The 23,398-nt window shown below is 36.6% G+C and overlaps 2 protein-coding genes across 4 annotated transcripts; one reads left to right on the top strand and one right to left on the bottom strand.

Moving 5' to 3' along the window:
* Window positions 1-8: 8 nt before the first annotated feature.
* On the top strand, window positions 9-6,388 carry mib2 (E3 ubiquitin-protein ligase mind bomb 2). The gene is made up of 11 exons (XM_076625541.1): window positions 9-296; window positions 742-1,204; window positions 1,282-1,397; window positions 1,682-2,283; window positions 2,339-2,507; window positions 2,585-2,852; window positions 2,938-3,249; window positions 3,327-3,690; window positions 3,866-4,077; window positions 4,157-4,398; window positions 4,638-6,388. The coding sequence occupies exons 2-11, from the start codon at window positions 774-776 to the stop codon at window positions 4,949-4,951; spliced, it is 3,030 nt and encodes a 1,009-aa protein (XP_076481656.1). The 5' UTR covers window positions 9-296; window positions 742-773; the 3' UTR covers window positions 4,952-6,388.
* LOC117161246 (midnolin-A) lies at window positions 6,386-23,359 on the bottom strand. Of its 3 annotated transcripts, XM_033342633.2 has the most exons (6): window positions 23,126-23,359; window positions 22,206-23,005; window positions 15,963-16,050; window positions 10,038-11,102; window positions 9,299-9,641; window positions 6,386-8,704 (listed from the first exon to the last, which is right to left on the bottom strand). In XM_033342633.2, the coding sequence occupies exons 2-6, from the start codon at window positions 22,691-22,693 to the stop codon at window positions 8,448-8,450; spliced, it is 2,241 nt and encodes a 746-aa protein (XP_033198524.1). In that variant the 5' UTR covers window positions 22,694-23,005; window positions 23,126-23,359; the 3' UTR covers window positions 6,386-8,447. The 3 variants fall into 3 exon arrangements, with proteins under 3 accessions (XP_033198524.1, XP_076481659.1, XP_076481660.1); XM_076625544.1 differs by having other exon boundaries at window positions 22,206-23,359; XM_076625545.1 differs by having other exon boundaries at window positions 10,068-11,102; window positions 22,206-23,356.
* Window positions 23,360-23,398: the final 39 nt, after the last annotated feature.

Here is a 23,398-nt window from a genome sequence, read left to right as displayed (position 1 = left end):
AAATGCCTGTCTCGCTAGTTTTCCATTAGCCTCGGCGATCACTCGAAAGAGGCGCCTTCGACTAGCCCCCGAGTTATGAGGTTACGATCGTTGACACGGACGCAGATTGATATCGAAATGAACCTTCGTGGTCCTTGCTAATGATGTTGTCGAATACGAGAAATCGTCGCCGAGTTCTTTCGTACGCGTTCGTCTCGTTGCATTTACTCGCTATTCGAGATTCACCAAGCTACGTGAAAAATCACACGCGTGCATATGATTCATAAAATATATTGTACTAGGTTTGACCGTTTCAGGTACGTGCGTATGCTTGCAACCCGAATGTATACGATTTCCAATTGTTTCTTTCCTTTTTCAAAAACATGCAATTTATCTTATTGCAATGACACACTGGAATTTTCCATGCACCGAGCGAAGTTTCCTATACAAATGAATAAATAATGATTCCTTTCATAAGTTTCTATTCTCTAAAAAATTTGAGTAATGACATATATAATTTGAAAAGTATGGTAAAAAAATATGAGTTGCATTCTGAACAATAATAAGTTTAAATTAGTGTAACATATTATTTAACTGCTTCAAAATATAATGTGTTATTGCAGATTTAAAATTTCATAAAAATGAATTGAGTGTAGAGAAACTACAGTTATATGATAGGATTCTTCAATGCAATGAATATTTAATCTTGCATGATGAATGTATATTCTTTATAAAACAACTTGCACTTTATTAATTTTTTAGAGGGTCACATATAGTATCACGTGTACTTGGAGATGTTAGAAGTTGGCTTGAGGGTAGTTCGTGGACAGGATTGGAAGTGGGATGACCAAGATGGTGGAGAAGGTCATGCAGGAACAGTCGTAGAAATTGGCAAACCTCCCTCCTTTGGCAACTCTGCTTCCAGTCCAAATCCATCAGATAGGACACCAGATAAAACTGTCATTGTTCAATGGGACCATGGATCCAGAAGCAATTATAGAATTGGATACCAGGGAGCTTATGACCTTTTGGTATTCGATAATGCAGCCACAGGAGTTAAGCATGCAAATATCATATGTGATGGATGTAAAAGACATGGGATAATTGGTATTAGATGGAAATGCATGCAATGTTGTGACTATGATTTATGTACTCAGTGCTACATGGCTGAAGTACATGATCTGAGCCATTGTTTTGAAAGATATCAAACAGCCAACTCCGTGGGGTAAGTTTTTTCAAGATTACATTCTTATTTGATTAGATATACAAGCCACCTTATAAACTTAATTATTTGATATATAGAGTTCAATTGAATCCCAGAGAAGGCTGCACCAAGATTCCTTTAAAAGGAATATTTATAGGGGCCAAAGTTATTCGCGGTCCTGATTGGGAATGGGGAAATCAAGATGGAGGAAGAGGTATCACATATTTATGCTTATAACTACATTGTGAATGTTTATGCACTGTTAGGAAATTTGAAAGTGCAAAGATACACAGTAACATGCAGAAATATATAAAATATTCAAAGCATGATATTCATTATGATATTCAGTACCTAAACCAATTTTCTTCCTAGATTCCATTTTTCTAATTATCTTTGTAAAAATATGAATTTGCATAAATATCCACATTTGTATAAATATGTATTCATAACAACATTGTAATAAGGAAATCTTAGATACACAATATATTTGGCACTTAGGAAAAACTGGCAGAGTCATGGATATACGTGGATGGGATAACGAAAGTAGTCGTTCAGTGGCCACTGTATCATGGTCTAAAGGCAGCACAAACGTTTACCGACTCGGGTACAAGGGTTGCGTAGATTTATGTTATGTGGAGGAAGCTATGGCTGGCACATACTATAAGGAGCACCTCCCACTCCTTGGACAACCGATAATGACCGTACCGGACAACGGAGCCAACGTAACACCGACAAGGAATGGTGTTCCTTTTGCTGTATCTAGTCCACGCCACTCAACTTTCAACGTTGGGGACAAAATAAAAGTATTGGTTGCAGTAGAGACACTCAAAGAGATGCAAGAAGGTCACGGTGGTTGGAATCCACGCATGGCCGAATATATAGGAAAGATCGGCAGAGTTCACCGTATCACAGATAAGGGAGATATACGTGTACAATTTGAGGGGTGCAACAACAGATGGACATTTCACCCGGGCGCATTAACAAAAGTCACCAGCAAAGGCAGTTTTTCTTTAGGCGACATAGTTAGAGTGAAAACTGACTTATCCGCGGTTAAACTCTATCAACGAGGTCATGGAGAATGGATAGACGTGATGAAAAATGTAAGTTTATTGATTTTCTAATAGTCACTAAACTTTATAGTAAGAATATTTGTAGGCTCTAGGAAAAACCGGGAAAGTAATCAAAATATATTCTGACGGAGATTTAAGAGTAGCTTTAGATGGTCATACATGGACGTTCAATCCTTTAAGCGTCACATCCGTTCCTCCTGGAACTGAAACTGTTGCTCTACAGGATGAAGCGAATAGAAGTCGAGATTGGACAAGTACACTTCCATTAATCACAGATTATTTAAATATATGCGTATGTATAAGTATTGTCAATTTATTATTGCTTATATAGCTGAAGGTGTGGACACAGAGGTTGAAAAATTATTAAGAGATGCAGCCAGAGGTGAGGCTGGAGTCTCTGCAGTTCAAGAATTTCTCAAAAAGTATCCTGGTAGAGTAGATGCAAGAGCTGGCGGCCCAGGAGGTGGTAAAAAGACCTGTCTTCAAGTGGCGGCTCATCAAGGACAAAAGGATCTCTGTATTCTTCTCCTGGATGCTGGAGCTTCTTTACGAGCTGTAGACGAGGACGGAGACACGCCTCTTCACTATGCTGCTTTTGGGTTTGTTCCGAAATCAATTCAATCTAAAATAATCATATAAATTTCAAAATTATATTTTTAAGAGTTTTCTTGTTTCATATCATAGCAATCAACCGGAAATAATGGAGCTACTTCTATCACGTGGCGCAGCAATTAACGCTGTGAACAATGGGAAATGTAGCGCGCTGCACGTTGCCGTGAACAAACAACATGCTCAGTGTGTTAAAGTATTATTACGTCACCATTGCGACGTTAATCTGCAAGACTCGTACGGAGACACAGCATTGCACGATGCCATCGGGAAAGATGCACTGGATATAATCGATGCTCTTTGTTCGTGCGATAGGGTGGATTTCACCTTGAGAAACAAACGAGGCTTCAATGTGTTACATCATGCTGCCTTGAAGGGTAATGCTCAGTAAGTATACTAGATTTTTCGGCAACGAAACTTCTGGAGACTTAATTACGAAAGTATATGTGCATCCTTTGGTACAGTGCAACAGAAAGATTAGTGGCACGAGCAAGACATCTTGTAGATGTTAAAAAAGAAGATGGTTTTGCGGCATTGCATCTTGCAGCCTTGAACGGCCATAAAGACGTAGCCGCCATGCTTCTTTCTCCGACTGGTGGAAATGCGAAAGTAGATTTGCGGAACAATCGCCGACAGACCCCTTTGCATCTTGCCACTTCGCAAGGACATTGGGCTTTAGTGGAGTTTCTTGTACATCATAATGCTGACATTGCTAGCACGGATGCAGATGGAGATACGGTGCTACATATTGCTATAGTGAAGAGTCCCAATCAGAGTAACGTGGTTCCTACGCCTGAAAGTTGTCGGGATTCTCCCCTTATCTACGCGGTATGTTATGTTTCCTAGATTAATAATTATTAATAGGTTTCCCACTATCTATTTAAGTTCTATAGATTATTAATTATTAATTATTAATAAATATCTCACAATCCATTATTATTTGAGTTTTTCCTTTCTAATTTTCTTTTTATTAGTTACGTTATTCGAATAATGCTTACTATAGATATGGCAAAATTTGGCTCGCCAAGGCGCGAAGACAGAACTCGCGTTAGCTTGTTTCCTAGTAAGTGTGGACAGGAGTTGTACACTACTGAAACATGTGAAGAATTCAAAGAACAAGACGCCATTGGATCTTCTCGAAGCTGATTCCCAATTAGCCCCGCATACCGACTTGCTACGGTGTTACCAATACCAAAGTCAGAGTACTCAATTAGAGTAAGTAACTTGATGATTGATTATGAGATTGTATAACATATATACAAATCTAATTTATTTTTATATGAACTTGTTACAGAATAGAAAATACTCCTGCTTCTCAGCCTTCCATATATCAGATAGACACAGCGTTACAATCGGAAGTCGTGCGTGGAACGAGAAAATGTATTCCAGGTTCTGGTGACGCTTCTGAATGTCACAGTTGCTTAGGTATAGTGACAAACGCGATGAAAGATGGAAATAGATTTAATCCGGGCAGCAGTGTTGTTATCAATTGTGCACAATGTGGTCATGGAATTGCCAAAACGAAAGCTAATCAAGGTACTCTATATAAATATTATCTTCAACTCATTAAGGATCAAGTAATATGTTAATATGATCAAGTAATAATGTTATATTAACTTCAATTTCTTTAAATTTCATAAAATTGTAGAATTCAGGTTGAGGAAACATCATAATGCTAAAAATAAATAAATAAATAAATAAATTTAAAAAATAATAATGATATGTTCTATATTCCTATAAAAGTTATTAATTTACTATGTTGTGATTTGTTATAGATGGTCAAGCAACGGGAGATATTCCTTTAACGAAACAGGAAGAGAATGTGAAAGATAATGTATTGGATGAGAGGAAGAAGGAAGAGGATCATCAGGGTAAGGAAAGAGAGAAAGATAAGGATTTAGAACGTTTGCGTTATTTGGAAACAAGAGTGGCCGATCTGGAGGAAGCTAATATGTGTAGCATTTGCATGGAACGCCGTCGAAATGTCGCCTTCTTATGTGGTCATGGGGCCTGCGAGCATTGCGCTGCTCCTTTGAAAACCTGTCACATGTGTCGCAAAGTTATTACGAAAAAGATTAATTTGTATTAGACAATCAAGTTGAAAACGTTTGTTCGCCCTCTTAGACTATTTTGCTTCCTAATATTCGTACGTTAAATACGTGATATTATTGGCATGTAAAATGAAATACTGAATTACAACTGCCAAAATATACAATATCCCCTTTTTTAAATAAAATATGTTTAATCAAGTCTCCATAACCGCACCAATGTCGTGCCATAAATAAAAATAAAATTTGGAAGTCATGTGGGTGAGTGTCACATTTACAGTTTTTTCTTGTCGAATTTGTAGTTATTTTCAACAAAATAATCACGTGCTTCTCTTTCTCAGATTACAAACGACACTTTGCCCGTTGTATCCCGTCCATTTTTTATCATTAGTTAAAAATAAGCATTTTGTAAAAACCTCCTTCTTCTGTACTATAGATATGGAATCAAACCATCATTGAGCATTCCAAAAAGTTCATAGAAATAGGATACATATCCTCTACACTTCTGATGAATATTTTGGGATTCTCTTTTTTGTTAATAATACATATTTGACTGAATAACAACACAACGCCATTAAGTATAATGGAGATTCATGTAAATGAACTTGCAAATTTTCATACATATCGTAAATACTTTTCCATAATATACAATGTATATTATTATTAATTGTAGAGAGTATGTACTGTTTCTATTATTTTGTATGTAATGTTGATGTGACATTAGTAGTAGTATGAAAATTTAGTACACACACACACATACGTACACACATTATATATATATAATTTTATATATATATATATATATATATATAAAAGTCGATATCAAAGGATATTGCTTCTAGCCAAAATTAATATAAAAAATTATACTTATTAATTTATAAAGTCCTTTTGTGATTATATGAATAATAAAATGAGAATAATAAAGATTAATTGACAAAGGTAGCTGTCCATTGTAAAACATGTGCCACTAATAGTACTGAATAGAACAAATCGTTTTATAGAACAAAAGTATATTGATAATATTTATACGAAAAAATCCTCTCAAAGAATGTGCGATACTATTGCTAAAGTTGGCATATCATTACTTCTGATTAAACTATAGTGGTCCAAGCGCAGAACTCCTTAGATATATAACCATAAAAATATACCATTGTACCAATTATACATTTTACAGATTTCTTCAAAGAAACGACACAATTTCTATATCATCATTGCATTTTAGAAATTTAATTTGGGACTTTACAGCTGACATAACATTTGTATTAATAATTCAATTTACTAAAAAAGAAAACAATAATTTTCCTTGTCTCTTTTTTTATAATAATAGTTGTATTGTCACGAAGTCTGTGTTGCGCGTAACTACAATTCATTATATTATATGAACTATGATAGCGTAGCTTTTTAAGCGTCGATAATAAATTTCTACAATTTTACGTGATTCAAGACATTATTTAAATAAACAATTTCAAAATGAATAACTTTAATCAATTTAATATTTTCCTTCTTCAAGGCTTTTCTTAAATCATATTTATATATAGTCTTACAAACTAAAACGAAACATATATTTCCAAAAAACACGTTTTAACTTAGAAATTAATAATAATCAATATAATAAATGTAGAACAAAACAGCATCGGCGATTCCTTTCCTTTTTTTCTTTACACAGGCAATAAACAATGATAACAATAATAACAAACACTCAACAGATGATGCCACATTCAAACAAGACTTAAAGATGGACTTCGTTCATTTTTTTTCTTAGTTTAGCAAGCAATCTTATTTATTTTGGTACTCGATAAAATTCAATAATCATATGTTACAATATTGAGCCAGCTTTTAAAACTGTAGCGATAGTAATGATAATAATATAATAATAGTAATATTTTTTTCTCCTAAGTAACTTAAACGCAATATGCTATTCTTTATCAGATATTATTATATTATTTAGTACCTAGTGAAACTTAAATGAATTCTGGCCGGAGCCATGCGATAGGATTATCTAATTCTAACTATAGGACCATTTATCCACGTGCTTCGAGTTCTTTCTTCCTTTTCTTCCTTTCTTGTTTGTCGAGAGCGATGATATTTATGACGATACTTGAACAGTGTAAGCAATCAAGCTTACGAGTCGACATTTTCAAGTTAAAAATCCAGTCCATTCTCGTTTTTTATATTCATCAGAACTGATATGAAATTATCGAAGTATGAACTAGTTGATCCATATTATACGTTAGATTTTATGGATACGTTAACTACGAGGAATCGATGTCACTTTCCAAAGATACTTTTCTATTCCACAGAGACATATAAATCAGAGAAAGAACATTTTTTTCATTGTATGTTGAACTATTTCTAGCTATTCGTCGATAACGAGAAGTTTCTATGAATACACGGGTGACATCATATAAAGTGCACTTCTTGCATAAAGGTATATTTTGATACGGTTCAACCAGTTCATCGACAGACAAATATGTTTTTGCCAAGAGAAAAAAAAAAGAGAAAGAATTCTTCCTTCTTCTTGCACTAAGTTCCGAAGTTCTCGTGTTATTATGAGTAAACAGTTGTAACATTGCTTTTGTAACAGTCTTTCCTGCGATTCGTGAAAGTATATGAGTTTAAAATTGTCTACTCGTGTCTACTAAATTTGAGTATACGCCGATACCGACAGGAATTAGTAATCAATGATCAAAGTGACGACCTTCTTTTTACTCCCCTAGATTTCTATCGACAAAATTCTTCTAGCGAATTATTTTTCTTCCCCCTTTTCCATAAAGAATTCCACAGCTCCATTCGTTTGCCGATTTTTTCTGTATGTGCAGTCGCACCGTCAAGTGCAATTATTGTCAGCTATGATCAAGTCCTGAGTAATAGCCAAAACAATTCTTTAATATGATTTAATTACTTTTTATCTCTTTCATCTCTAATAAATATAGCATCAAACTTTCCAGCAAAGACGTACACATGTTTTCTGTGAAACTTCTATTTAATAATTTCTATACCGTGCCTAACATTGCACGTCCTTCCATTATACAATATTGCTAAGTTTTTTCTTTCGTTCGAGTTTTGCCATTGACAGGATTCTTTTAAAAGCTCAAACATTTCGATAGTATATTTGGACTGGAGGTACGCGTATTATAGGCAATACTGAAAATTATGCATGTAGAATGTCACAAGTGCACAATTATAGCTTACAGCTTTTCCCAACGGTCTCTCAGTTTTCATTGCAGTATTTCATTTATACCGCGAAGACGATCGCGCTACTTCCAATCCGTCCAATCCGTCCAATCCATCGTTTTAAACGCATTTAAAATAACTCGAGATATTTCATCTTTTTTTCTCTGTCGCGTAAACAAAAAGAGTAAACTTTCGCTAATGTAGTACGTGTGTTGAAACGGAAATTCTTCCTGGCGAAAGGAAGCGTATACGCGGTGAGAAGTGATAGTTTTGCCCACTTATCCTTGAATAAATCAGTGCGCTAGTTAAAAACTGAATTTGCATTATACAATTACTACTCTTCGTATTGATCGATTGACAGGTTCAAGCTACGACCGGTTCAGGACTGCAAGGTTGCAGCTCGGGTTCGTTTTGAGGTTCTGTTGTATTTGTGGTGGCGGTACTGGCCGTGTTTGGATCATGATTTGGATCTGGATCTGGTGTTACCGCCGCCCACTGTGTGGTATATGGTGCAGCTCCTGCCTGTCTTCTGGCTTTTCTCTTTGCACGTCGTTGTTCCATCACTAAGCGCAGACGTCTCATCTTTCCCTTAGTTGCTTCATTCTCCTTTGACAGTTCCTCTATAATTATAAATAATAAAGTTAGAGATCTACTTTTCCTTAATGTGTCATAGTCGATTTGTTTACCCTTTGAGTGTTTAGTAAAATAATTAGATATAGTTAAGAAAGATGTTAATTTTTCTTACTATACAATTATTTCTAATATCTTTGAATTAATATTTTTAAATATAGAATTTATGTTTTAATTTCTCTTAGACAAACGAATCAGTAAGTATTTCTTGGTATTGAGTTTCTGAGGTCACACTTTTGCAGAGAAACAACAAAGATTATACACAGATGGAATAATGGATTTATAATTTAATAATTTTCTTAATTTTCATTTTAATAATGAAATTATTGAACAAAATTGTATTATTGCAAAATGTCAGAACAAAGCTTATAATTTATGTTAGTAAATGTTTAAACCTTATTTGATAACTCAATATTTCATTGTTTACATATTTTTCTTTCCTCAGTTTAATAGTAAGATTTCTATAAAATATTTTTGCATGAATTAAAAATTGAACTAAAAATTCATGCGCTTCTGCATATTTCATATGTCCATACTACATATGGATTAAACACTCAAAGGGTTAAGCTGGATTTCTAGAGTACCAGTAGAGTAACCAGGATTGGAGGAATCATGACAACCAACAAGGGGTGTTGGGGCACCATTTATTGTGGTTGTCGTTCCAGTTGAGGACGGAGAAGAAGTTGAAGACTGCTGGCGATTGCTAGAGTGCCTGTGATGGTGCCTATAATGACCTGCAGTAGCAGCTGGTGTGGCACATAGCAAATCATTAAGAATGTGAATGATGGTACTTATATCTCTTTTAGGACGTCCGTGTCTATCTTGAAGAGCTGGATTTAAGGTCCCACTAAATGTACCAGAGTATACACCCTTTCCATGATGATGCATACTCTCTATTATTGCACCTTGCCTGCGTCTTGCATTTTCCTATGTCCCAAAAATTGTATGTGGTTACTCACTGCATTAATAATTTAATAAAAAATATTAATATTAATTTCACTGTGTGTTTCACATTACTTAGAATTTACACTGTATGCATTCGATTACAAAAAGACCATAGAATCACAAAAATAGAAAAAAAACTGATATTCTTCTAATCACAAAATAAACAAAGCAAGAAGAAAACACATTTAAGAACCTAAGAGAGTCTCTAAAAAATGCGCTTTACAATATATTTTTTATATTTATTATTATTTAAAAAAACACAAAGACGTTTGGTGGTTTATTTTTTCACATCTCTTAAGATCTTAACAAACACACAGCGCTAACGTATATACGAAATAGTGGTACACAGGGGGAACTGGCATCGGTAACAATGTATACCTCTGCGAGGTCGACCCGCGAGGTGAGTACCTCAGAGGAGAGCTGCTTAAGTTTCTGCGTCAAGTTACGAGAAGCTTCAGCTAGCGCCCTGGTGTCTAAGGTTGCGGCCTTGGAATTCTGCTCAGCCAACGAAGAGGTAGGACTCTGAGGACTAGCATCCCCATCCACAGCATTACTCCTGGTGGAATCTGTACTGTTAGCGGATTGTTGGCCATGGTGGTGAGTGGTGCAGAGTTTCTTTCTTGGCGGGGTTATGTCGTAGGGCACTGATTCCATGCATCCATGTCCAGTAGAGGTAGATTGTTGTAGGTGGTCCACGGAAGATGAAGAGGAGGAAGGTTGAGAACTGTTGGGCGAATTGATGGATTTGTTTCTTGAGTGGTGATGATGATGATGGTGGTGATGATGGTGGTGGTGGTGATTATGGTGATGGTGGTGATGATGGTGGTATAGAAGGCAAGATTGACAAGCATTGGAGTTCCCATTAGGTGACACTGAGCCGTGGCTGCTGCTAGTTCGAGCGGTTGGCGCTTGGCTAGCACAGAAGGACGAATGTGGTGAACTCGGCGAGTAAGAAGATGAGGATGAAATTGAGGAGGCAGTTGTGGTGCGGCTTGAACAGACTGGACTGGTTGTCGTAGTGGCTGTCGAGAGGCTGGTACTGCAGCTAGCTGCTGCGTGCAACGCCGAAGCCAGACTGCTTATCAAAGAAGATGTCCTCGCAGCCGCGGCTCCATTTTGTAACTTAGCAGAGGCGCTGCTGGTCGAACGCGCAGCCAGTACAGTGGACCGCCTACTTTGCAGGGAACTTGATACGTGGCTAGTGGGTAAATTAGACCCGTTCGAACTATTTCCACCGATAGTTAACCCAGTGGTATTGCTGGTCGCCTGATTGGCCGTTGGCGAGGCCGGAGTTACTGTAGATAGTTGTAGCTGTATCAGCATCATGTGATCCCCTAGTCGCATTGTGAGATTCAGGGGAGCCTTGCCGGACAGAAAATCGTTCACCTGAGAATCATTCAAGCTCTCCAACGCTTGCATCACGCTCTGCTCCGGTCGTTGTGCCTGAAAATATATAATATATCTTAATCAGAATCTAGCGCACAATTCAATTTTTATTAATTCATCCCATTCCATTAATCTGGGAACGAAATTGCGATATATGGACAGTTATTTCCATTGTCACAATATTGTCGGCTGACCTAATACATACTTCTTACAGAAAGAAAAGACTGACTAGAAATGTAACACAGCCGATAAAAATGCGTGACACGATTCGATCAAGTGTTTACCGCTAAACGGCGTTTAAATACTTTTACAGGATAAAAGGCAACAGTCGGAGAGCCGAGATGGAAGCCGTATACGACCAAGAACTCATTGCAGATTAGCCAATTCCACTCTACCAATTTTATGGCTCCGGTAGCAGCAGTCAAACATCTGAATCAGTCGCTTTTTGCATCCTATTTTATAACCATCATCAAACAGCTTTGATCTTATAGATCAAAGTTGATAAAGATAAATCTTTTACATAATATATTTTGGAAGATCCAAAACCTAATATATTTTTTTTTTCTTTGAGTATACTGGCTTTTTTCGAGCAACTATACGCTCTTGCACGAGTCGAACTATTGAAAAATCGTGGCAGAATTGAAAGGGACCGCTGGTAAAGTGGCCTACGAAGTGAAACGCCAATATCTCATAACGCTGGTATCGCCTATTCATTCAGGCAAAAGATGAGGTTGAATCGATGAGCTCACGACAAGAGATGGAAACGCGAGAAGACCTGCAGAAGAGAGGAAACCTCGCGGAACCGAGGCTCAGACCCTAGACGGCACAGCTAGGCATCCCCCGGTACACCTAACGGACTTCCTTTCACTGACGGTCATCGTATATTCGGTAATTCGATTTACATTCGTTTTATGGGAAATCTAAACTTCGATGAATGGACCCTGCGTCATCTTAACCACGTAATGTTTCTCTCTTTCTCCGAAACTTCCACAAAACTACCCAGTTCCCATTAGTTCGAAGTTAATCAAATAAAACAGATTAATACTATATCAATAATTTTTTAACCAATTAGATTCAATTAGCGAATCATTTAGTAATTTATTATTGATTCAATTTATATATTTAATCATCTCCATTCCTTATTTTTTCCATAATTATTATTAATGATTTTATAAAATAGATAGCTTTTATGTTTCAACTATAAAAGATTCACGAATTATTATTAGAGGATCGCAGGGATTCCCATGGATTCTCGTTGCAATTACTACAGGTCAGAGAACCCCTGTCAATGCCACGGAGCACTGTGAGTGCCGCAGCGACCGTCGACGAAGCCAGTGGCGCCACGCTCGAAGCGCAACCTGCTATCAAGCCAGGAACGTACACCATGAATCGTAAATACCCGTGTGTCTGACGCCTCTCCGCCGGAGTCTGGTTCTACCCCACCATGCGTTGTGTTGCTCAGGCATGTCTGCGGTGGTGGTGAGTCGTATCGCAGGATAAGGAAAAAGTATTTACACTTCGAAAAGAGAACTTTGGGTTGCAACAGCCGATGGTAGGGGTATCGTTACACGAGGAACGCTTACGATTTATGATTTACGCACCACGCGTCAACCAGAGATACTGCCAGAAATTCTTAATACGATATAAATGACAAATTACGTTAATACCAGCGTCTCCAGTTGTAACGTCCGCGCTTTACACGTGTAGATAGATCTTAACCGCTTTTAAATGCGTCTTACGTAGAGTCTATCAGAAGATATATTATTGAGCAATGCTACATTGTAGCCAATTGTTGAATATTGGGTTGTTCTTAAAGTTCGTAGTGATTATATAAATGCTACTTCTAATTTGAATACTAAAGAGAACTGAGGAGAAATATCTAGGATCGTTAATAAAACAGGTTTCTGTTTTTAGCAAGATAGTGTTGAACGTCATATGCCTAAAAAATTTTGAATCGTAGCTGAAACATTCTGTTCTATCCATTAGTCACTGAATATAGTACACCTTCATTATTATTTATCCTAGTCTTTACAAACTTATTAGAGCGACATAAACAAGAAATAAAATATTATAAAAGCTTGCGAAAGCTTACATAAATGTTTCTTTACTTTCACTAGGAACTTTTTAAGCAACCTAATATTTTGAACCTCACAAAGCAACTGGAATATAGTTGCTTTCCCCTAACCTTGAGAATTTACCTTTCCTTTGGTACATGTTTGAACCATCTGGAGATGGCAACTAAAATAGGAACTCTCACTCGTTACGACTTTCCAAAACACTCATCCAGAATTTCTCTACAATATGGTATAGACTTTAACAAAGGAGATTCATTTTATAACATTCTGCGTTCCAAGTATCACATTGCGGTTAGACTATCGGTGACTGGAAGATAAAAAATCGCGTCGCGATGCGACCTTATGACTCTTCTTTCTCTCATTGAAAGAAACGAAGGAAGAACAAATATGACATCATCGCATTCTTACGGTTTTCGTTATTCAAAGCGGTACAATTTGGTTTAAGACATGACAGTGTGATCAGCTGTCTTCACCCTCGCTTAACAATGTCTGCGATTATTAAATCGAGCCAGCTGCAAAAACGATATATTAACCTGGTCCTAGCGCGCTGTTCAATTATCATTTAACGCCCTTTGGATATGTTCTTCTGGAAATAACGCGGAAACGTCAGAGAAGCTCTGCTCTGTTCTGCAGAATTTCCACGGTCGATCAATAAAACTTCTCCACTAGCCAAGTAGATATTACCGGAGTCGCCTATCAAACTTTCAACCTGTCTAAAGAAGTCTCATTCCAGTACTACTATGCAGGAGTCTGTAACGAGTATGGCTATATATACGTTCTTACATTTCGTGATCGATATCGCCTTTCATTCTCTAGCTCAGGAGTTCACACATGTATACATATATTCTCCCAGGTTACTAATTTTCACTAAAACAAGAATATAATCTATTTGATGAATACAACGTTTTTAATCTCAAAGGTTGAGAACCCTCAATACATAGCACCGGTTTTTTTCAAATAAAGGTCAAGAACCACCGCTACGTGCTCATGAATGAACAGTTAACGTAGTACTACGTTTTTACAGGTGCAACCATACAGAGCTATGTTCCTCCATACTCCTAGAGAGCCAATATAGACAAGGAATACCATATATGGTATTCTATAGACAAAGAATACTACATATATAAGAGCAAAACTATAATGGCTACAAAAAGTACTTATAAACACCCTTATTTTCCAATGAAGCGTTTGCTTATTAGGTTCCACATTTTATTATCACAGTATTAAATTTTTGTAATCAAATGAAAATAAAATACAAATAACATGAAATTTAATACACTTGAACTTAATGAATTAGCATATAAATACTATAATTAATACAATGGTGTGCAAATACCTTTTGTAGTCATTATATATAAACAAAGAATAAATATTGGATCGGTCGAAAATTTCATAGCGTTTTTGTCATGAATTTCTATCAAATAATAAAACGTTCGAGCAAATACCAGAAAGAAAACGTATTAATGTTTTAAAATGTTTTATACGATACATATAATACACACATAAGAGTGTTTTTACGGGTTGAAGTTACAGATGAGAAAATTGAATTTTAGATAGATCTTTCTTCATTTCTGACTACCAATTTTCTAAACAACCTAATGTAAGGCGCGTGTCGATCCGAAGAGCCAGAGTAGAGCCGATTAGGCTGGCCAACTATGTTGTGCGAAACCGGCGTATGTCTCGCCCCGTTTCTTCGTAACCACCCACGAAAGAACGTCGGACGTGTATAGAGTCACTGTAGCAGTGATCGTGGTCGCGAAGCATAGCTACACACATATACACACCCTACACACGAGTATACTTTAAAATTGACTGCGGGTGACCGAGACTCGAGCGGGCGGTCCCCTTGACAGCCATGCGAACGAGTCTCGGTCGCGATAAGGACCCGTGTGCCAGCGCTGTTGCCAGTGCCTCGAGCACAGCCCTAGAGAGACTATTTCAATGAGAGAGAAAGACCGTGTATCCTTTGTGTATGCGCGTGCACTCGGTGTATGCACGGGCCAGCTTCGTTTTTATTGATTCAAACCGAATAACCTAGCGGAGATGGTTAGCTTGATTCTTCTGATTTCGTTCTCATGGAACATCGACCAAAGGAAATCTAAAAAGCCTTCTTCTTCTTTTCACGAATGTGGGATGATGTTGGGAACAAGAAGGTAGAACTGTAAGACGCATGAACAATTATATGAAAATCATTTAAAATACAGGATTGAGTAAATGATTTAACGTTATAGAATAATCAAATTGCAATAAGATAAAAATAAAGGTTCTGGATTGGAGGTGCTGCTCAGTTATAAAAAGGAATAATTACAGAAACTTTGTGACCAATGGAAATACCTGTAAGGTGTCACGACAATAGAAGGATGGTACAAGATGAACGAAGAAAAGTATGACGCAATAGTACTGGAAAATAAAGCACTGACGATACGGTGGCCGAGAAACCAAGTGACCCAATGATACACGAACCAAGTTAACGGCGTTTATCCGGATCACAATTCCACACATGTTTTCTATCTTTCGTGGGAACTCTTCTTCTATGGATTCTTCGTAGAGCGAAGAATAAGCAACATTTAAAAAAAAAATCCCACGAGATTCGACTTCTGTTCAGAAATAATCTCATACAGCTTAGACCCTAAAGCTTACTCTTCCATTCGTAATTGACAATGGTAGTGATCAATAATCTATTTATTTCATAGAAACTATGCTTTATGATCTTTTGAAACCATAATTACTTTCTGCATTATAAAAAGAAGGAATTGAATTTACAATGAGATAACAAGTTGGTCTATAGTAATTTAGGTAGTTTTATTAGGTTTTTATCGCCAAAAATATGCAATTGACTTACCAATAGGCCGGTTTCCACGCTCGGCAGCAGCGTAAGCCGACTGCCATCTTGTAAACGATTTTCCTCTAGCGTTCCCTCACGCAATTGTCTGAAACACACAAATTTCCAGTTAAATTTGTCATTGAAACTTTACGCTAATAAAATCAGTGCCAAATTGTTATACATTAAGGGTGACATATGAATATCACAAAATAGTTTTATTCAGAAAATTAAGATTCAATATTTTAGCCCATTAAAAAGGAAAAAACATTTAATAAATTTAACTGTATTGTTCATAAATTGACATTTATATCTTATAGTATATATTATATTTAGATATTATAAAGAAGAATGATTAGTAAAATATTAATTATTTTTATCTGTGTTTTACTTCAATACAGAGTGGAAGTTCTTTGTTTTTATCTAATCCGCCAAATCCTTAGTATTATCTTATGGAGACACTTTAATTTAAAAATAACATTATAATTATTGTGACTCGATCCTGGTAGTTTAGCAGTTCCAATTCTCACAAATAAAATGTGTTATAAAGTGGAAAATCACGAAAAATGGGCACTCCTCGTTTTTCCCCTTAATCTCCATATGTTGTTTTGCAATACATTGCCTGATAATTGCGGGCAATTCCAACACTGAGGCGTTACCCTTATCGCAGGCAGTATGATGCAGTCATTTTTACTATTGTGACCTCTCATAATTAACTTTATCTCTGCCCATGGTCAAAGTTATATTTCATCGAAAACTGCCTGTAAGAACATATCGCTAATTACATGTAATTATTGTCATAGGAATATCTATTTATTTTTTATGTAAGATCTACGAATAAGCGAATGTGTAATCAATTACGATAATCAGTAGAAACTTCAATACCACGCAAAATTACATAAATTGTAGGCGTCAATGCTTTAAAAACCTCGTGACATTAGCGTTAATCATCATGCTGAAAGTAAGGGACAAGAAAATGATAACACAGCGGTAAGATCCGAGAGATTAGACAATACGATAAGTTGCTCTATCGCCACAACAGACATCGAATGAAGCCGCAAATAGCGTACAGGGAATTGATATCGACTGGCAATGTCGCCAGCCGCAAGAAACACTGTGCAACTCCTTCCGCAAAATGTTTATACCTATTATGTTTATACCTATAACACATTATTCCTATATTTCGTATAATTAGAATTGGAATTTTCCATGATTATATATAAAATTTCATAATTATATTCCATAATTAACTACATATATACATGTATATATATAAAATATAGCTTAACCTGTAATCTTTACAAAAAAATATATATATTAAACATTATAGGTTAAGCTAGGTTATATACTGTAGAATAAGCTATAATTAGAATATTGATGATTCATTTCCATTGCAGATAACGTACAAAAGAAAGATATAGAAATTTGCCTCATTCGTTCATTAAAACACACCTTGTAACATGCGCAGGTGTCTAAATATGTATTAACACTTAGGCCTTCCAACTAGTATTATTGAATTATAGATGACTATAATAATCTTATATTAGGTTACTAAAATTTAGGATATTTCATTTTATATAGAGATTTATATAGAAACAGATCAATAATAAAATTAAATTAAGTTAAAAATTTCAAAATTAAGTAATCTAGTTTAACCACAGTTAATTCCTGACCTAACCATATTTTCACTTTTTGAATGAACTGAATTGAAGTTGAATTGTAGGATTTTTGTTTCCAGTTGCGTCCTCAGATGGGAATGAGATAGATTTAGGGAATTTTTTAAGACTTAACCGACAACGAAGACCAGGTCAACGTTACGCCATTGTTACGTCCAGAAGCGGCACCGGGATTATACAACGCGGGGTAACGCCCGATTGAAATTTATTTGCTATGCTTCTTCTAATAAGGAGATAGATTATTCGTAAGACGTGTTTCTAAGCAGCGTTCCTTGTTATCGTTATAACATGGCGAAACGTATGTATTTACGTTCGAAAGTATTAACTAGTCACTGAAATGATTGCGAAAATACCAACATTCCTTCGTCAGCGTTCGTATAATTGACTTCAATTCTGCAAATGCATATACATTCCACGAACTCGTTCGGTACTACCTCCGTAAAGAATCCACTATCAATTAGAGAGACTTAAGGCAAACCTCAATTTTTTAAAAATATATTTTAGAGCTTGGAGGATCCAAATATCAAAGCCTAAGGTTCATCTTCATACTGCGATTAGATTATTCCTTATATGTTACACAAGTTGTATTAAGAATTATACCTGCAGCCTTCTGCACAATATATGGTGAATCGACAAGTTACGAATTGTAGGTTATGTATTTATGTTAACAATTTCCCAATTTTACACCAAATAAGGTAATCAGGGAGAAACTAGACAACGGGAAACTGTTTCGTTATCAAACTCGTTACTACTGTGCAAAATAAATTTATTGACGTTAATAACCTGCAACTTGTAACTTGTAAAATTTCGTTAATAATAATTAGACCGAGGAGTTTTATGTACTTATAGGAAATTTGAAAGTGCAAAATTGCACAAAATGCACATAATATGAAGAAATATATAAAACACCTAAAGTATACTGCTTTCTATAATAATAAATAAGTAAAGCAATTTTTACCGAGATTATACTTTGTTAATTATATTCTCAGATGTGAATTTGTATAAAAATCTGCAATCTAATAGTAATATTAATTCAATTATGCAAGAGGGATCTAACATGCATTCTTAAATAAGTAAAAAAGGATTTCTTGTTCATAAATTGATTTAGAGCAGAGACATCTATCGATTGATCGGCATTGAAAGAGGAAGTATGAGGGTGGCGGATATTCGCGACCCTGGCGCCACTTGCGCGGTCTCCAACGGGCTTAACGGTTTTTCTGAAGATCCTGGTAAGATCAAGTCTTTGACCTGTATACGTTTCTACGATCATCTCGGATAAATATGTACCCTCTTTTTAAAGAACTATTACTATTATTGAAGCCCCAAAAACCTAAACTTATTCTTTCATGAAAACCAGGTATCAATTCTTTGATTTGAATTCTAACTGACAAAGTACTGGAACGTACATATTTGAAACAATGAGCATATGACTGGGAGGAAGTTTTACGACATAGATACGTCTTCTGAGAAGCTTTATCGGTTTCGGATGAGTCGACAAAAAACAGAATCGAATTGTTTGTTTGAATGGATAAGCATACACAGACGGTTGCAATTCATATGATAAATAAGTCGTTCATAGGATAAAGTGGATAACTCCACTATTTTAAAATTTTTTGGATTTTAATGCCAAAGTATTTGATTGATGCTTTAGATTGCGGATTTTTATACATTATATTTTTGGGAATATGATCAAAAACCCGGACTCGATAGACAATTGTTGTACCAAATGTTGTACAAAGAACTATATTTTAGATATCTTATATATTTTTTCGTATTATGTGTATTTTGTGGAAATTTCTTGTAGATGCATAAAAATCTACAGTTTATTTATATTGTGTAATTTATCAATTTTCTCTAATTTGTGTTTAGTGGCGTTAACTGCCTTGACAAATAAGCGGTTCAAATAATAAATGCAGTATCCACGATGATCAGCAATGTGTGTACACAAAATATAGTTAGGAAAACCAAATTAGCTATATTTTCAGTATGGACCTCTATGAATGAAAAAGAGAAAAGCGTGCTACGTGAATGGCGCTAAGAATAAATTACGTCTAAATTCGAACATATATAAATACATAAAGTAAAGGAATACTAAGAACATTCTTATCGCTAATGTGATAAATATTGTTTTCTCCTTGGTTACTCTCTAAGGTCATGAAACCTATTTGTAATGATACCGTTGTCCACTATCATTTCTCTTACTAATTACAAAATCGTAATTAATTATACATTTCTTTTATAGTAACGGTAAAAAATTCTTAAATGAATAGTAGTCGATGATAAAAATAATTGGATGGAAAAGTTTACTCCTTGTTTGTGCAACGAGGATGAGTAACAGGTATAAGACTCTTGATGACACATGCTTAATCGTGGCACAAAACGGTTAAGGTAAGGTTGCATTACACCTTGTTTTTTTACGTGATCCAAGTCGCAACCAGAAGATATATGTATTATCTTTTAGATAGAAAATCTATTCACAAACTTAAAAATAATATTATTTGTGATAAAGATTATGAATTTTCAACAACCATATAGAACAAAAACACAAGAAAATTTGTAAAATGATGAAAAGCAAATTTGATGAAAAAAGTACACGAGCACTGACCAATTCTGACAGTTTCACAGGGAAAATAACGCTAATACAGGCAAATTAAAATCGTCGGTCCATTCTGTAATTAATGCGATACGCATGAACTGAAGATGCAATAGAATGAAACAGAAAGAGACGAATGGGACGCACACGGCGAACGGGCTAACAATGTGCACGTGTCGCATTTACACCGACGGGAGAAGCGAGAGAGCACACACATTAACTACGTAGCGAAGAACCGGCGTGTGCTACCTGAGCCTGGAACTGGCCTGGCAGGCACAAGGGAACAAATAGCAATGGGTATTCGTTTCTCATCGATACAACTCTTGAAAAAGATACGATACTTTCGTTGGAAACGCTCAATTGCTTTACATGCAATTACAATTATATTTAATCTTGCTGTTCTCCTCACACCTTTCTTAGATATATATATATATATATTAGAAATCTTTATTCATAATAAATGTGGAATATACAAAGCAATACCAAAATCAAATATTTAAGTAGTATCTATTCTTTAATAATATATATATATACATATATATATATAGACCTGAAGAGAAAAAGATTAAAATCAGGAAATTTCCAAAACTTACATCTTGTAAGCTACTAACTCAATACAGATTCTCAATTATTCAGTAATTTAAATTCGAATTTACAATATATGACTTTTCAAAGCCCTTTGTGATTTCTTAGAGTTAGAGATGCAACTGAAGAAAAAATTTAACGACAATTGCTATATAAAATCGAGATGCGAGAAATGGAAAGAAAAAGGGGAGAGGCAACTCAAGAAGAGGAATAAACAGAAAGAGAGAAAATTCCAGCGATATGTTGCGTACGGGAATAGCCAATCCTGTCGTCTTTTCCATCCGACTGTTTCTCTTTCTTCTTCTACCTCTCACTGCAGAGGGCTGTCACCGTTCCACTTTACGAGAACGCGATTCCCGAGATATTCTACCTACTACACCACCTCCACCTCCTCCTACTTCGAGTCTATGGTATGCCAACCTTCCTCTCCACCATGTTTCTCTTGCGTGCTTGTACGAAGGAGGAGGATCAGTCCGAGCGGCGGCCCCCACGACGCCTACGAGTATTATGCCCACTCTCTCTTTTTCGTTCAGAGCATCAATGCTGTTTTCGTTCTTCCTCTCGCACTTTTCAACCAACAATATCGTGTGCAGTAGTGTGCACACGTTCGCCTGCCATTTCTTTTTTTTTCTTTTTTTTCCTATGAAGGGTCGTCATAGGGTCGTCATACACCTAATTTTCCCTTCGAAATCAAATCGTGAGAAAAATTCAATCGTCCGAAATCAATCGTCTGCTCCATCGATTTATCGGTAATTTCAAAGCATGTGATCCGAATATTTCTTGTATTATAATAAATAGAATATATAATATTCAATCAATTTATAATTAATATAACGTTTAGACCTATTATTTATGACAAACAGGTCACGATTCAAAGCGATAGTAACACGTATTATGTGTACATACAATACTGCCTTGGTAACTGGTCAGCTATCAAGGGAGGAGTCTACATGAATAAAAAAAATTCTGCCTCAGCGTGAAATGAACAGAGATACAGGCACTGATACCCGATACCTATCTCAAGATATAGAGATTCTTTCTTGCAACAATTTTCTTAAGGACAGTTAAATACCGAACACGCAAAAAAATGAAAGTTGTATGCGTGCAAAAGAAACGAAAGAGATAAATGTATAATGCTGAAGCTTCTCTTTATAAAGGCGCAAGGACTAGTGGGGATAGTTACGGTCAATTACCAAAGTAAACTTTCGGCTGGTTAACAAAATAGTATGTACTTTACATATGCTACTACCTCTAGAAGCCAAACTGATCACCTCCATTGCGCTCAACCACCTAGTTACCAAAAAACAAAACATCAATCGCATACTCTGTTACTAAAATTACAAAATTCTCCAAAAATCATTTTGACTTCTGGGACTCTTACATGCACGTATACTCTTTCGATATACGAACCTTTCCCGATGTAGTAAACAAATACGTTCCTTTGCGACCTTCAACCTCTTCGAGATGATCTTCTTGAGGTTCTCAACGGTGTCCGTCCGGTCGACCGTAAGGTCGAATTGCCCACCGGTAGTCGGCGTGATGCTGATGGTAATTTCGTCGGGCTCGAGGACGGTGGCAGCGACGCAGCCACACCCCGGCTGCGGTGGCGGCGGCGGCGTAGAGGAGGCGGACGACGACAACGATGACGACGAAGACGATGAGGAGTTCGTAGGAAGTGGAGAAGTGGAGCCAGCCCTTATCGAGCCTTGACCGCAATATTCCGTTGACTGGTCGCTCTGCATTGTTGTAGAATACGTGGAAGAGGTGGTGGCCGTGCCTGACGACGCAGACGAAGAAGCGGTGATGTCGTCGGTGTTCCGTTGGGTCTTCGATCTCTCGTCGTTCTCACTGCTGTCCATCGCCGTCACGTCCGACGGCGGACCCGTGCTACCGTCCATTCTGCCACGGTAACTAACGATACTGATGGAACCGTATCGCCAACTTACGCGCACCTACCTCGTTCCAACCCACGTTCTCGCGTTCCGACTACTATGTAATGTGTATCATGCACCCGCACCTGCACCTGTGTCTCCCGGCGTCCTAGCTGTCCGAGACACACTCGTCCGCGTCGCACAACCGCAGTGTCGCCGAAGGTCTGGCCACAGTGTCTTCGGGAACGCGCACGCCACGAGGAACGACGAAGCGAATACCAACCAACGTAGGGAGAAACGAGGATGGGAAGGGAGAGACGAACTGAGGTGGAGACCAATCTGAGAAAAAAGAAAAGGAAATTTATGAGATCCTTGAAATATCGTATATAGGACTTGTGATTATATAGGTATGTATGATTCTATATAGGGATCCCTAGGAATTAAAAAAAGTTTTCTTACTAGGTGGTATTTTAGTACATCGGTACTGGAAATTGTTCTTAGGAATCGTTGGACACATATATGATAAGGTTCTGTACTTTTGGTCCGTTTTTGTGTAACATAAATATGCTCTGTGCTGCCTGATTCTTTGTTCTTATCGCGCACACACATATACACATCTGCACTAAAGACAAATTCCGCGTACAAACCCTGTGACCAGCCACTAGCAACTGAATAGCCAAAAGCCCAGACTTTTGCTAGCTTCCCAGACCGGGCCTAGCTTTTCCAACCGAT

The sequence above is a fragment of the Bombus vancouverensis genome, chromosome 16 (assembly GCF_051014615.1).
Source record: "Bombus vancouverensis nearcticus chromosome 16, iyBomVanc1_principal, whole genome shotgun sequence".
NCBI lineage: Eukaryota > Metazoa > Arthropoda > Insecta > Hymenoptera > Apidae > Bombus > Bombus vancouverensis.
This window is presented reverse-complemented; position numbering and strand designations above follow the sequence as displayed.